Source organism: Hypanus sabinus, chromosome 11 (assembly GCF_030144855.1).
Source record: "Hypanus sabinus isolate sHypSab1 chromosome 11, sHypSab1.hap1, whole genome shotgun sequence".
NCBI lineage: Eukaryota > Metazoa > Chordata > Chondrichthyes > Myliobatiformes > Dasyatidae > Hypanus > Hypanus sabinus.
The window spans coordinates 23,245,918-23,260,308 of record NC_082716.1 but is presented as its reverse complement, the minus strand read 5'-3'; the positions used below and the strand labels follow the sequence as shown (position 1 = coordinate 23,260,308).

The following is a 14,391-nucleotide window of genomic DNA, read 5'->3' as shown; positions in this document are numbered from 1 at the left end:
GGGAAACAGTTTCTTTCCTCAGGCCATTAGGCTTCTGAACTCCCTGCGCATCACATTCAAAGTCACAGGTTAATCTGTTCTGTACCTGACAATATTTAATTTATGCACTTTGTTCATTTATGTGTAATTCATCAGTAGATTTTATCCTTGCTTTCCTCAGTTATTGTGTTTTTTATGTGCGTAATGTGTAGTACAGTGCTTTACCCCCTGCTCTGGAGAAACATTGCCTCATTCATGTATATACTGTAGTTAAATGACAATATACTTGACTTGAAATTGAGTGTGTGAGGAACCCAGCAGTTAGATGTCGAAGTTGCATTAATGCAAAACGATGAACGAGAATGTATCAACACATAAAACACTGGAGGAACTCAGTGACCACTCTGATCATTTTGTGCTAAAATTGGCTTTATTTCTGTTATTAAAAATATCCAATTTAAGTTTTTTTCTTGTGAATGCTACTTAAATGGTGCTACGTGTCTGTGATGCTGCTGCAGGTAAGTTTTTCATTGCACTTGTGCATAAAACAATGATCTCAAGTGGGACTTTGGTCGGGGCGAATCTCCGCGGTCGAGCTGTGCTGTCAGCTGAAAGCTCTGTCTATACTGCCAGTCCAGCTGAAAGATCTGGACCTGAAACGGTGGCCATTCATTTCCATCCATGGATACTGTCCGACCCATTAAACTGCTGCAGCGTTGTGTGTGTTGCTCCAGATTCCAGCATCAGCTGTCCCGTGAACAATAGTGAATGCTGTTCTTTGCCAAAGCAATCAAAATGATCAAATAATTAAGTTGAATGATAGCATAATTGCCTGCCTTTGAAGACAAAGGTTGGTGGCCTTTGTGTTTTATAATCTGCTTTGGATTCCCTAAAGACTGGTACAATGGGTGTAAGATTTCCCGAATCACTCCTTTCTTTCTTGGTTGCCAATTCCCAAATTGAGATTCTAAGGAAGAGATCTGTGGGAAGTTTGGGCTAGATGTTATCAAATAATCAGAGGAAAAATTTAACATTCTTGGAGTTGTTTTTCTATGTAGTTCAAATGTTACATTAAAGGGTTGGTTGCTATTTTTATTTGTTTCTGTTGAATCATTTTATTTGCTACTAAGTTTGATGCTGATTATGATTAAGTTTAGACTGTTGATATTGGACAGTTGCTGTAGTTTTTTGCAATAAGAGCAGAATAATATCAGGAGAAAGAAGTCTAATGTGCGAATGCTTTGTAATAACATGAAACATTGCTGGGTTGGTGCTGGCCTGTGCAGGCCAGCTCTCCCATTGGTGCTGCTCTCCCAGTGTTTGCTCCTTGGAAGATAAACTGGATTGCCTTTGACCCAGTGAGAGATAAGGAACTACTGCATGCTTGTTCTTGCAAAAGCGTGACTCCAGGACAACATCCCATGCACCATCAATCTTCAGGCCATGTCACTTAGGGACTTGTGTTAATATTATTTTGTGACTGTATGTGCTTTGTAACTGTATGGCCCTGGAGGAACAATATTTCATTTGCTATATACAGGCGTATGGTTGAATGACATTTAAACTTGAGTTTACTTTACTTTATTGTCACCAAACAATTGATACTAGAGCATACAATCGTCATAGTGATATTTGATTCTGCGCTTCGCGCTTCCTGAAGTACACATCGAAGTAAATATAATAAAAATTTAAACTATAAATCATAATTAGAAAATAGAAAAGGGAAGGTAAGGTAGTGCAAGTCAGGTCCAGATATTTGGAAGGTACGGCCCAGATCCGGGTCAGGATCCGTTCAGCAGTCTTATCACAGTTGGGAAGAAGCTGTTCCCAAATTTGGCCGTACAAATCTTCATGCTCCTGAACCTTCTCCCAGAGGGAAGAGAGACAAAAAGTGTGTTGGCTGGGTGGGTCATGTCCTTGATTATCCTGGCAGCACTGCTCCGACAGCGTGCGGTGTAAAGTGAGTCCAAGGATGGAAGATTGGTTTGTGTGATGTGCTGGGCTATGTTCACGATCTTCTGCAGCTTCTTCTTGTCTCGGACAGGACAACTTCCATACCAGGTTGTGATGCACCCTAGAAGAATGCTTTCTATGGTGTACCTATAAAAATTAGTGAGGGCTTTAGGGGACAGGCCAAATTTCTTCAGCTTTCTCAGGAAGTAAAGGCACTGGTGGGCAGTCTTGGTAGTGGACTCTTCTTGGTTAGACCAAGTCAGGTCATTTGTGATATTCACCCTGAGGAACTTAAAGCTTTTGACCTGTTCTACCTGCACACCACCGATGTAGATGGGTTGAACTTGAAATTTGAAGCTTGTTGCTGTTCGTATGAACCAAACTCTTCCATAAGTGATGGGCAATTTTGTTAAAAAAAACCAACTTGATATTCAAAAGGTAAGCTTATGTTGTGTACTGTTAAAGCTATATAAGGTTATGAATTCAAGTTCCACTGTAGAAACATGAACACAGTTCTGGGTTGACAGTCCCACACTGTATCCTGATGAAGTTTATATTGTCAAAGTAGATGTCTTCCTAATGAGGAATTTTCTCAGATCTTGCCTTCTTCTGGATGTAAGAGATTCCTTGATGCTAATCTGACCAAAAGCATGTGTTCTCACCAGTGTCACGATGAATATTTATCCCTTAGTCAACATCAGAAGGAAATAAACTCCTCATGTTGTTGTTGTTATTGCTGTCGTATTTCCTCTTGTCAACTATGATTACATTCTAAGTGTGCTTCACCGATGTAAACTGGAATGCAGTGGGAAAGCTGCACTAGCAATACGAGTCTGTGTAAGTCTGTTAGAGAAAGATGGATGGAGAGGAGGCAGTTGTGGAAACTTTCTATTGTGTACAGTACTCAATTGAAGAGTGCTGATCAAGAGCCTGACTGAACAAAATACAGGCAACCCCCCCCCCCCCCATTTTACAGCCACGCGGGTTGCATAAATTTGTCTTTGCAGAGTTCACAAATTAATACCCCAAAAGTTTACTTCTGGAGTAAAGCTCACTCGCATAGGATTTATGTGGAAAAAAGAATCAGGTTTATTCTTACCGACATATCTTGCGGCAGTAGTGCTGTGTATTTAATATTTGAGCAGTATTGAAAATATATTATTTGATTAAGTGTTCTCTGTAAAATTAATTATGGGTTATATGTAAATATATGTGAATGGCATATGGTAATCATGCACCATGTCATAAGTGTGCACCTTGCCAAAAGTAATAAATGAAGTACACGTTTATTGATGATTGTCCCATGTTTTACTTTTGATTAGTTTTGGAGTTACAAAACATAACAAATCCTAATCCTAAGGACTTTCTACAGGGGCACAATTGAGAGTATCTTATCCAGCTGTACTGGTGGAACTTCCCACTATTCAGGACATTTACAAAGATAGATGTGTAAAAAGGGCTCGTAGAATCATTGTGGACCTGAGTCACCCTAACCACAAACTGTTCCAGCTGCTACCATATGGGAAATGGTACTGCAGCATAAAAGCCAGGAACAACAGGCTCTGGGACAGCTTCTTCCACCAGGCCATCAGACTGATTAATTCATGCTAACACAACTGTATCTCAATGTTATATTAACTGTCCTGTTGTATATACTGTTTATTATAAATTACTATAAATTGCACATTGCGCATTTAGACAGATGTAACATAGATTTTTACCTCATATATTAAGGATGGAAATAATAAAGTCAGTTCAGTTCAATTGGTAAAGTATAAAATAGAAAATATTACTAAAATTACAATATTACTATAGTTACGATAAGTTGCTATATTTATTGACCGCTTTATTAGGTACAGCAGTGGAACCTAGCGTAGTTTTCAGCAGAGATGCTCTTCCACACACCATTGTTGGAACATATGATTATTTGAGTTACTGTCGCCTTCCTGTCACCTTGAACTAATCTGGCCATTCTCCTCTAAACTCTCTCACCAACAAGGCGTTTTTGTTCTCATAACTGCCACTCATTGGATGTTTTCTGTTTTTGCACCATTCTCTTTAAACTCCAGAGACTGTCGTACGTGGAATTGTCAGGCAAGCAGCGGTTTTTGAGATTCTCAAACCACCCCATCTGGAGCCAACAGTCATTCCACAGTCAAAGTCACTTAGATCACGTTTCTTCCCCATTCTGATGTATGGTCTGAACACCAACTGAACCTGTCGACCACGTCTGTGTGCTTTTACGTATTGAGAAGCTGCCACATGATTGGTTGATTAGTTATTTGCATTATCGAACTGATGCATAAGTGTATCTAATGAAGTGGCCACTATAAGTTACATTAAAGAAGAAAAAGTGCAAAAAAGGAATAGCCAGGTAATGTTAATGGACTATTCAGAAATCTGATGGTGGAGGGAAAGAAGCTGTTGCTAAAAGGTTGTGACTTTCTTGACTTGTGTCCAAATGATGGACTTCACATTACAGAAGACTGCAATAGGGTTCATCTTCTAGTAACAAAACCCTCACCTGTAATTCAAGTGTTACTAATACTCAGTTCAGACCTGGATCTATCACCACGCACTCCATGACTGAAATCTTCAGCAAATCAAACAGTATATTATGAGCTGTTTCTATGTAGGGATTGAAGGATTCCATCTTTAAATGTCTGCTGTAGAAATGTTGGGTTCAGTTGGGCTAGAGCAGTGGTTCCCAACCTTTTTTTGGTCATGCCCCACCTAATCACCTCTAAAATCCTGATGCCCCCTGTGGTGATATATAATTCTTATTATTCAAAAAGTGAACTGCTATTCACCTGGAGGAAGCCTAAAAGACCATTAACTTGGTTTAAACAAGCTTCCAAAGAACATGGCATTCATGAAAGAGAAAAATAAAAGAACCAAAGGACTGTTAAAGTTCTGAGGAAGAAATTACTAAGAAATTGTGTAAAAAAAAAAGAACATTAAGTGATATTAAAATAATAATAATAATAATAAATAAATAAAACAATGCCGATTCGTTTCTACAGCATATAAAGACAGATACACCGTTTAAAAGAGATGACGCAATGTACACACCTTCACACCACCAAGAACTGAAAGCTACTGCAAAAAGCAGCATTGGCGCAACCTCGTACGAGTTTCTTACACGTTTGGACTTGTTCATTCGTTCCTTCCTACATCAGTTAATTCATTAATTTAATTATGAAAGCCATTTGATGGTTGTAATGGTGGTGATATACTATATACAGTACATACGCAATTACACATGTACATACACACAAGTATTTTTATGTATGCATACTATATATACACATATGTATTAACTCGCACACACACTCATACTCACACAGACTTACTAGAAAAAATTCACTGTTAATAACTCATTCTCAAATTGCCCCCCCCTTAAAAATGAAATTACCCCCCTGTGGGGCGAACGCCCCACGTTGGGAACCACTGGGCTAGAAGTACAAGAGTCTTATTAGAACACTACCAGGTTCAAGAATATTTATTACCCTAACACCAACAGACTCTTGAAGAGGCATGGATAACTTCACTCATCTTAACTCTGAACTGTTACCACAATTTAGAGTCATTTTCCAGGACTCTTTAACTCATGTTCTCAGTATTCTTTATTTATTTTATTTGCACAGTTTGTCTTCTTTTCCACATTGGTTGTTAGTCAACACTTGGTTTATGTATAGTTTTTCAAAAGATTTATTGTATTTATGTTCTGGCAAATGTATGGAAGGAAATTATCTCAAGGCGACATACATATTTTGATAATAAATTTACTTGACTTTGACTTTGAGATGTCTGCTGGAGGAGAACAATGTGAGGACTGTGCAGAAACATAATCTGGGTGCTGTGTGAATTGAAATGAAGGACATAGTCAGGGAAAGTGGAATTGAAAGCATATTTGTTTGTGTCCTTTGCTCTTGAATGTGGCCATGAATTTATTCATAGAACATCCACTAGAAATCAGATCATTGTATTCCCTTTTCCTATTTGGAGCAGGTCAGGACCAAGCCTAAACTTTATACAAGGACTCTGCAATCCAAGTTAGTTATCCTTGTGTTCTAATCTTTCTTTATCAAAAAAAAAACACACTTGGCTTCAGTTTCCTGTGCATCAGTATACAGATGGTCAAGTGTGTGTTCATGTGTGCGCGCTGCTTCTTGGGCCAGTAGGCCTTGTTTAATTTCTTGAGGATGGAGGAGCAACACCTCATATTCTGTCTGGCTATCCTCCAACCTGATAATATAAACATCAATTTCTTGAACTTCTGCTAATTTGCCACCCCCCACCATTCCTCATTCCTGTCTCCCCCTCTCACTTTATCTCCTTACCTGCCCATCATCTCCCACAAAGAGCTCCTCCTCTTTCCCTTTCTTCCATGGTCTTCAATCCTCTCCTGTCAGATTTCCCTTCACCAGCCCTTTATCTCTTTCAGAAATCTACTTCCCAGCTCCTTATTTCATCCCTCCCTCCCCCTCCAGGGTTCACCTATCGCTTACCACCTTGTACTTTGCCCTCCCCTCTCCCCACCTTCTTACACTGAGTTCTCGTCTTCTTCTCCTGCTGCTGAGTTCCTCCAGCATTTTGTGTGTTGCCTTCTTGAGGATGGTTGAAGTTAATTCAGCCAAATGTAAAATGGAATTGCATTTTCTTATCCCAAACTCGCTTTAGTCAAAAGAATCAAATTGTTTTTTTTCTTTCAAAAATGAAAAGGAAGTTGAGGAGTTAACAATGTTACTCCTGGAGTATTGAGAGTTCAGCAATTTGCTTTGAACCATGCCAAACATGCCTGCTTTCATGAACTTATCAACTGTTGTGGAGTGGTTTTAAATATATGTGGGCTGCCTTCCAGTCTATGCATTTTAATCTTTTTTAAATGTATTATTGGCATATTTATGTGATATATTTTCCAAGCCCTAACACACAGATGTGCACACAGTGTCAAGTAAGTGTTTGCTTCAGTTCAGGCAGGATTAGAGGCAGGGATAATTCAATCAGAGCTTGTGAAGACATTACTCATTTTAAAATTGTGCCTTCTGTCCTTATTTATATTCCCATAAGAAATTCTTAATTCTGCATTAATAATTGGAACGGGTTATAATCTTTCTCAGTAGTCTAGTGTTGAAACAGCAATGTGTTTACTGAAGGGGAAGATTACAATCGCCATGTGAGAGGTTTAATCAATTCTTATTATAAATTTGGTTCTGTAATGATTGTCACAAAATCCAAATATCCTAAAGGGCACCATAGTCAGAAAAGAAGCTTTTGAAGCAAAATCACCTCTTTTGTGTAAAGAAAACTTCTTTGTGTACAGGAAACTGCCACAAACAGCACTGCGGTAGCAACCGTGTAATCAGTTAATGGTTAACAGATTGCCCAAAACTCTGAATGGTCTTTCCTGCTCTTCTGCATAGAAGTTTATAAAACTGCAGCAGCACAGAAAAGGCAGTAAGGCAAGAGTTTTTTTCCCAGGGTGGAAATGTTGAATACTTGGAGGGCATAGTTTTAAAGTGAAAGGAGAGATGGTTTAAATAGGATGGTGGGACTGGTACAATTGGAATAGTTTGCAAGTGAATTGGGGGGTGGGGACCAATATCCTTTTAGGGAGGTTTCCTAGTGCTGCTCCAGGGCTTTAAACTGATGTTGTAAGGGCTGGGAACCAGAGTGCCAAGGCAGCTAGTGGAGTAGTTGTGGGGAAAATAAATGAGAGGTGGTTTTGTGTAACTGGGCTAGTAATCAAAATGACGAGATGAATGACCTAGAGACAAGAGTTAAACTGTATTAAACTGATTCTAGCCTACCAGCATGAGTAACAGTCTTGAGGTTGCCATTCTGGAAGTCCTGTCCTTGAATGGTACCTAACTCCCAGAGGTCACTTTGCAGGACCTTGATGTTCTCCTTGCCCTTGTCATTGGTACCGACATGGACCATGACCTCTGGCTGCCCACACACCCCCATGGACTTGATCTGAGATGTCCCTAACATTGACAACCTGGGAGGCAACATACCAATTGGGAATCTCACTCTTGTTCACAGAACCTCATGTCTGTTCCTCTAACCAATGGAATTAATCACTTTTCCCTACTGCACTCCTCTTCTCTCTGCCTTCCCTTCTAAGTCACAGAGCCAGAGACCCTACTACTGTGGCTTTCATCTTGAATCCTGACAACCAAATCCTGCTTCTTTAATTGCCCCATTTCCTGGTACTTGTTTGCTTAATCAATGGAAGCATCATAGAGTAGTTAGTCATGTTTTGCAAGAAATAAATAATATGTCTAGTACTAAATTTGTAAACCAAAAGCCCCACAATGTGGTAAAACCTGAACAGTATATTGATTTATTAGGTGTTTTGATTTATTAGGTGTAACACGGTGTTTCCATGCACAGACCTGCCTCTCCCTGGATTTTCACACCATTCTCCACAAACTCTAGTGACTATGCAAAAATCCTAGGAGATCATCAGTTTCTAAAATACTCAAACCACCCCATCTGGCACCAACGATCAGTCCATGCAAAAAATCACTTGAATCACATTTCTTCCCCATTCTTATGTTTGGTCTGATCAGCAACTGATCCCCTTGACCACGTCTGCATGCTTTTATGCATTGAGTTGCTGCCACGAGATTGGCTGATTTGTTATAATGAGTACAGATGTATGTAATAAAGTGGCTACTGAATCTACGATGAGTACTGCCAGCAAATAGCATTTGCTGGGCATGCTCTCAACAAAAGTGAATGTAACTCTGCAAATGGAAAAGGTGTTTAAATATTATTCATTGAAATAAATTGCCATAGCTGATTGCACGCTCAAGGTTAGTACATTGGCAATAATGATACTGAAAGTCTGATTTATTTTTTGCTGTGCAACTTGTAAGCAAAGATCTCATTGTTAAGGCCACTGAGATTGATAATGACATAACAAGATGAATTATTAAAGTGAATTTTAAAACACACTGAAAGGAGGAACCATCCTGGCATGTATCCAAGTGAAAATTTATTCTGAGACTAAAGTCCTGGATTGTCCAAAAAACAAAACTTTTTAAAATAAGGCACATCACGCAATTATTTCGGATTTTCTTTTCAAGTGACAGTAAACTTACGACTGAATGCTGAGCTGGATCTCTGCTATGCATGAAATACCGGACGAGTTAATGTTTGCCAGCGATCCACAGTTTTCTTCACATTTGTTTGAGATTTTTATGAGATGTGATGATGTCAGTCATTTGGTCACTGTTCTGGATCACCCTGCTTTCCCAGGGGTAGCAGAAAGTTGCGTATTATGAGCTAAAAGAAGCCTTGAGGAAAAAGTGTTCCACGGTTCCTGTAGCTTAATGATGAATCATCAATTAGCTAACTTCTTGTTTAATCCTTTTGAATGCACACCCTTCTATTGGTTTCGCTCCAGCAGAGCTGTTAATGCATCACTGTCTTTGCATGCAATTTGGTACAGCTTTCCTGAGAGGAAATAATAGAGGGGGTAGTAATTAAAGAGGAAGGCAATGGTGGTTGCCAGTGGTGATTCTGACTATTCTGATAAAAGGTGATTCTGACCAAGTGAAAGACTTGGGAGTCTTTCTAAGATCTGGTAGCAGGAAAGAGACCTAGCAACGGAACATCCATTTTTATTTGTAAAGGCCTCTAATACTCATGGGAAAGAATATTAGAAAAGCCCTTAGAATGTAGAAATCTACTGCACATTACAGACCCTTCGGCTCACAATGTTGTGCTGACCATGTAACCTACTGTAGAAACTGCCTAAAATTACCTTACTGCATAACCTCTATTTTTCTAAGCTCCATGTACCTATCAAAGAGGCTCTTAAAGGACCCTATTGTATCTGCTTCCAGCACCGCCGCCAGCAGTGCATTCCACGCACCCACCCCTCTCTGTTTGGAAAAAACTTACCACTGACATCCCCTTGGTACCTATTTCCAAGCACCTTAAAACTATGCCCCCTCATGTTAGCCATTTCAGCTCTGGGAAAAAAAGCCTCCAGCTATCCACATGATCAATGCCCCTCATCATCTTACACACCTCTATCAGGTCACCTCTCATCCTTCATCACTCCAAGGAGAAAAGGCCAAGTTCACTCAACCTATTCTCTTAAGGCATGCTCTTCAATCCAGGTAATATCCTTGTAAATCTCCTCTGCACTCTCTCTATGGTATCCCCATCTTTCCTGTCGTGAGGTGACCGGGACTGAACACAGTATTTCTGATAAGGTGATAGTAGCAGGAGATGTATGTGAAGATACTGAGATGTTTTATGTTCGTGAACCTACTTTCAGTTCAGTAACTGATTGGGTACACCTGGTTATTGCAAATACCTAATCAGCCAATCATGCCAGACTGGTTCAAGCTGACAATAAGGTGACAGTAACTCAAATAACCATGCTTTACAACAGTGGAGTATGGAAGAGCATCTCTGAAAATACAACATGTCAGATCTTGAAGTAGGTGGGCTACAGCAGCAGAAGACTCCTATACAGAACCTCCTATGAGCAAATGTGGCCACTGAGTGTGTAAACGAGCAAGAATCAATTAATTTTAAGTATTACACAAAACAGAGGAGTGAAAAGGTTGCAGTTCCTTTAGTTCAAGGAATTACTGTAACACATCAGAGAACTAATTAAGAAAGCCACTAATAGACTGAATCTATAATGAAGATGGATACATAGAGTGCTCTCCTTTATTTTCAGAGGTAAAGCAGTGTAGTGCAAGTACAATGTGTTATTAGGTTTCGTAATGACATTTTCTTGAGTGACATTAGTGCCAGGCATTGGTGTACCTTGTTACAGCACTGTGCAAAAGTCTTAGGCACATAAAAAAAATCTGTAAAGTGGAGATGCTCTTAAAGTAATAAAATGAGAAGTTTCTAAATATCAAAAATACTATAAAGAGCAGTAAACAGTAAAATATCAAATCAATATTTGGTGTGACCACCCTTTGCCCTTAAAACTGCAATTCTCTAACAAACAAGGCAAAATCTTCAGATGACACACACAAAATTGTGGAGGAATTCAGCAGGCCAAGCAGCATCTATAGAAAAGAGAACGGTTGACGTTTTGGGCCAAGACCTTTCGGCAGGACTGGAGAAAATAGAGACAATTCTCTTGTGTACACTATTGTGCAGTTTTATAACAAAATCAGCTGGTAGGCTGTTCCAGCTACCTTGGAGAGTTGCCACCATTCTGCAGTCTTTGGGTGTCCTGCTTGCTTCTGTCTGTCCAGGTAATTCCAGACAGCCCTGATGATTTTGAGATCAGAGCTCTGTGGAGGTCATACTATTTGAAACTATATAAAAAAAATCTAGAGTGCCTAAGACTTTTGCACAGTCCTGTATTCAGGTTAAAACAAAGCCTACACTATAGTTTTGAAGCTCCTTCGTCCTGTAAATATAACTCTGGTTACAGCTTATTACCACTATCAGTATGATACAAAATACATTACTCTCATATTTCTTCTCCTCCCACAGGATCTTAAACATCCTTTCTCTTTCAAATTTGTAATATGTGACTATTTTTCATCTTATCAGTAGAGCATTGATAATGATCCTATCTTTACAGTAAGCTTGTAGAACAAAATGGGTTAGAATGAGCCAAAATATCATGTTCTGGTCTAATTGTGATTCAGTGCAAACTTGGAAAGGGTTTGTAATTGAACCATGGTTAAATATATTTAGCCTGAGTAATGTGAATATCTTACAACTATACAGTAGCTTAACACTTCTCACTAAACCTGGTGCCAAAAATTTTCAAAAGCAGTATCCTTCTTTCCACTTGTTTTGCAGTTTACCGTTCATCGGATTCCCCGTAGTCGTGAAGTTCGTCAATCTTGGGTGTCTTCAGTGGTCTCTACACTATTTGCCCTGTTGTATTCCATCCCACTGGTATTCCAACTTAAACCGGACGTGGTATGTATAACCATCTAACGGTGGAATCTATTTCTGTGAGACCTTTATCTGACGTACAGGCCATATGTCTTGTTTCTACTTCAGTGTTTTTTTGGTGTGTGGAAATTTTAACATCAAATATTTTAGTTGTAAATCCTTGCGGAGTTGGTCGGTTGTAGAGAATATTGATGAACTAGTTGCTCATGACATTAGTGTGTGGTTCAGATTTTTAGCTTAGCCCGTAGTCAGTAAATGACTGGCTCTAGATTTCTTTGTTTGACATGGCAAAACTCAAATTTCCAATTTCAAGCATTAAAAATATTATATAATTGCCCTGGTTAAGGGTGTGCAATGGTGTTTAATTGTGCAGAAAGCTCAGCAAGAAGATGGATTATGCAGCCTGATTCCTCTCTACCATCGACATTCCTTTTGGAGCTCTTAGCTTGAATCCAGTGTTATTGTGCATTCCCCATTTAATGCGTTTTCTTTAAATGGCTATTCTTCAATGCTCCCGCTTTTCAGTGATCCTTCACCAGAGCACGCAAGGCTTTCCCTCATGTAAAAATTTTTCTTAATGAGCTTTTTTTTAAAAGAAATGGATACTTTTATTTGTGTACATGAGTTTTACGCCCATAAAATCAACTATTTCCAATTGCTGAGGCCAGCTTGATCCAATAAGACTATGGAATGCCATTACTCCTGTTTGCATGCACTTTGATTCAGTTCATTGACCAAACAATAAAAATGATGATTGTTGTAATAAAGTCCTGTGACTTAAAATGCACCAATGTTTATTTTCCTTTGCCTGTGGCTTTCCAGACAAGGGGTTATCAGCTGGTGGGAAAAGGAAACTCATACAAAAGCACCTGTAAAATCAGCAGAGTTGATCATTCAAGTTTGGGACTAGCTCGCTCTAAACTTCTTGTTCAAATGATACTGATGAATTCCGTTGTGGGTAACGTGGTTTGTGATGGGATCACTGCCTTGTTGAAGTTTACCATTTTTCCATCTGATTCATCATTACCCCTCCTTGTCTCTTAAAAAGCACGGTAGGTGCAGATTAGTCCTCTTTTTGAAAGCGCAACTTGACTTTTTAATCTTTTCCTCTTTCCACTGCAGTCTGTTTATTTTTGTCCAACGTGCTCTTGGTATATGTTGCATTTTCTGCAAGTTTCACCTTTAAATCTGCATTGGTCTGGTGTACGTGAGCCCCTGCCACAACAATAACACAATTTGGTTAGCTATGCCAGTTTCCATTTAGACGTTACAATTTTGTTCATGCTCACTTTCACACCTGACTGTAACTCAGTTGTGTCTCTGCTGTTTCCATTGATACAGTTATTTCAACTGCTCTTTTAAATGTGAGTTGGGCTTCATTTAGGAGCCATTTTTGGAATTTTTCTTCTAAGATTCCTTGCTACCACTGTTAGGTTTTGTAACTCCAAAATATAAAACTAATTGAAAACAAAAACATGGAGCCAGGAATATGTACTTTAGTTTTGTTTTTACTTTAAATGAGGTGTGAAAGTGTGATGCAGTGGTGTGATGACGTATGCCGTTCACATATATCGTACATATAACCATTATGAGTTATATAAACAACAAAGAATTCTTCTTCATACAACACATTTACAATATTACTCAAATGTTACTGAAATATTAAATATGCAGTAATTCCTGTTCTGTTTAAATTTGTTTCTTTATTTTTTCATCTATATTCCACTCTTTAAGATGCATTGAAAGTTTAACCCCAGTGCAGTTAAATGGGAACAACACTCATTGGTCTCCTGAGAGAAAGAAATCCTTCTCGAGTCTGTATTAAGTGGACAATCCCTCATTCTGAATCTTTGCCATAGAGTTGTCGGTTCCGTCGTGAGGGGAAATATTCTTTTCACATATGCTCTGATAGATCTGCTCTCATTTTTATATATGCCAAACTAGGCAAGATCGAATTTTCCTCCTGGAACAATTTCTTCTCTAAAGTAATTATCTTAGTAAGCACTCCCCAAGTTACCTCTATTGCAACTAAACTCCAATACTCATCACTTTGTCGTGGTCGTGAGGCTTGTGACTTCCTGAGATCCCAAGAGCGATGCTGTCTGGAATTAGCCGTCTGGCTCTTAGTTCCTTGTAAGGTCACCCATGGCAGTAAGGACAAGAGGGAGGTTCCCGTTAAAGAGCGATCAAACCGAGGCCTCAGTGGTGTATGTAGCTGGCGGAGGATGATCCAATATCATATCAGGAAGCCTGCAGCAGTGAAGGATCCCCAATCATCCTGTTTTCCAAGCCACTGGACCCTGACCCCAGTCTGTCAAGGCCCATGTGGTGGCTACCCATGCATAAAAAAAGTCACACACAGGGATTTTCCACTAAGGGAATCCAGACTGAAAGCAGATTATGTGAGTCCTGGATGGCCCTCTACAGTCACTGGAGAACCCACCAATAGACAAACCCCTTAGGAGAATATCACACCTAACTTGAGTGATCGCACTATTGCAATTATATCCTGATGTGAAATAGAATATGGTTGAGCCTGGTGCCTCAGATGCTGTCTCA

General features: G+C 39.3%; 1 protein-coding gene across 2 annotated transcripts in view; it reads left to right on the top strand.

Moving 5' to 3' along the window:
- The window catches only part of alg14 (ALG14 UDP-N-acetylglucosaminyltransferase subunit), a 111,481-nt gene that overhangs the window by 16,594 nt on the left and 80,496 nt on the right, over positions 1 to 14,391 (top strand). Inside the window, exon 3 of one of the 2 annotated variants that reach the window (XM_059983952.1) lies at positions 11,734 to 11,856. The exons of the other annotated variant lie outside the window; for it this stretch is intronic. Coding sequence (XP_059839935.1) covers positions 11,734 to 11,856 — 123 coding nt within the window. The remainder of the gene's footprint in view (positions 1 to 11,733; positions 11,857 to 14,391) is intronic. 2 annotated transcript variants of the gene reach the window in all.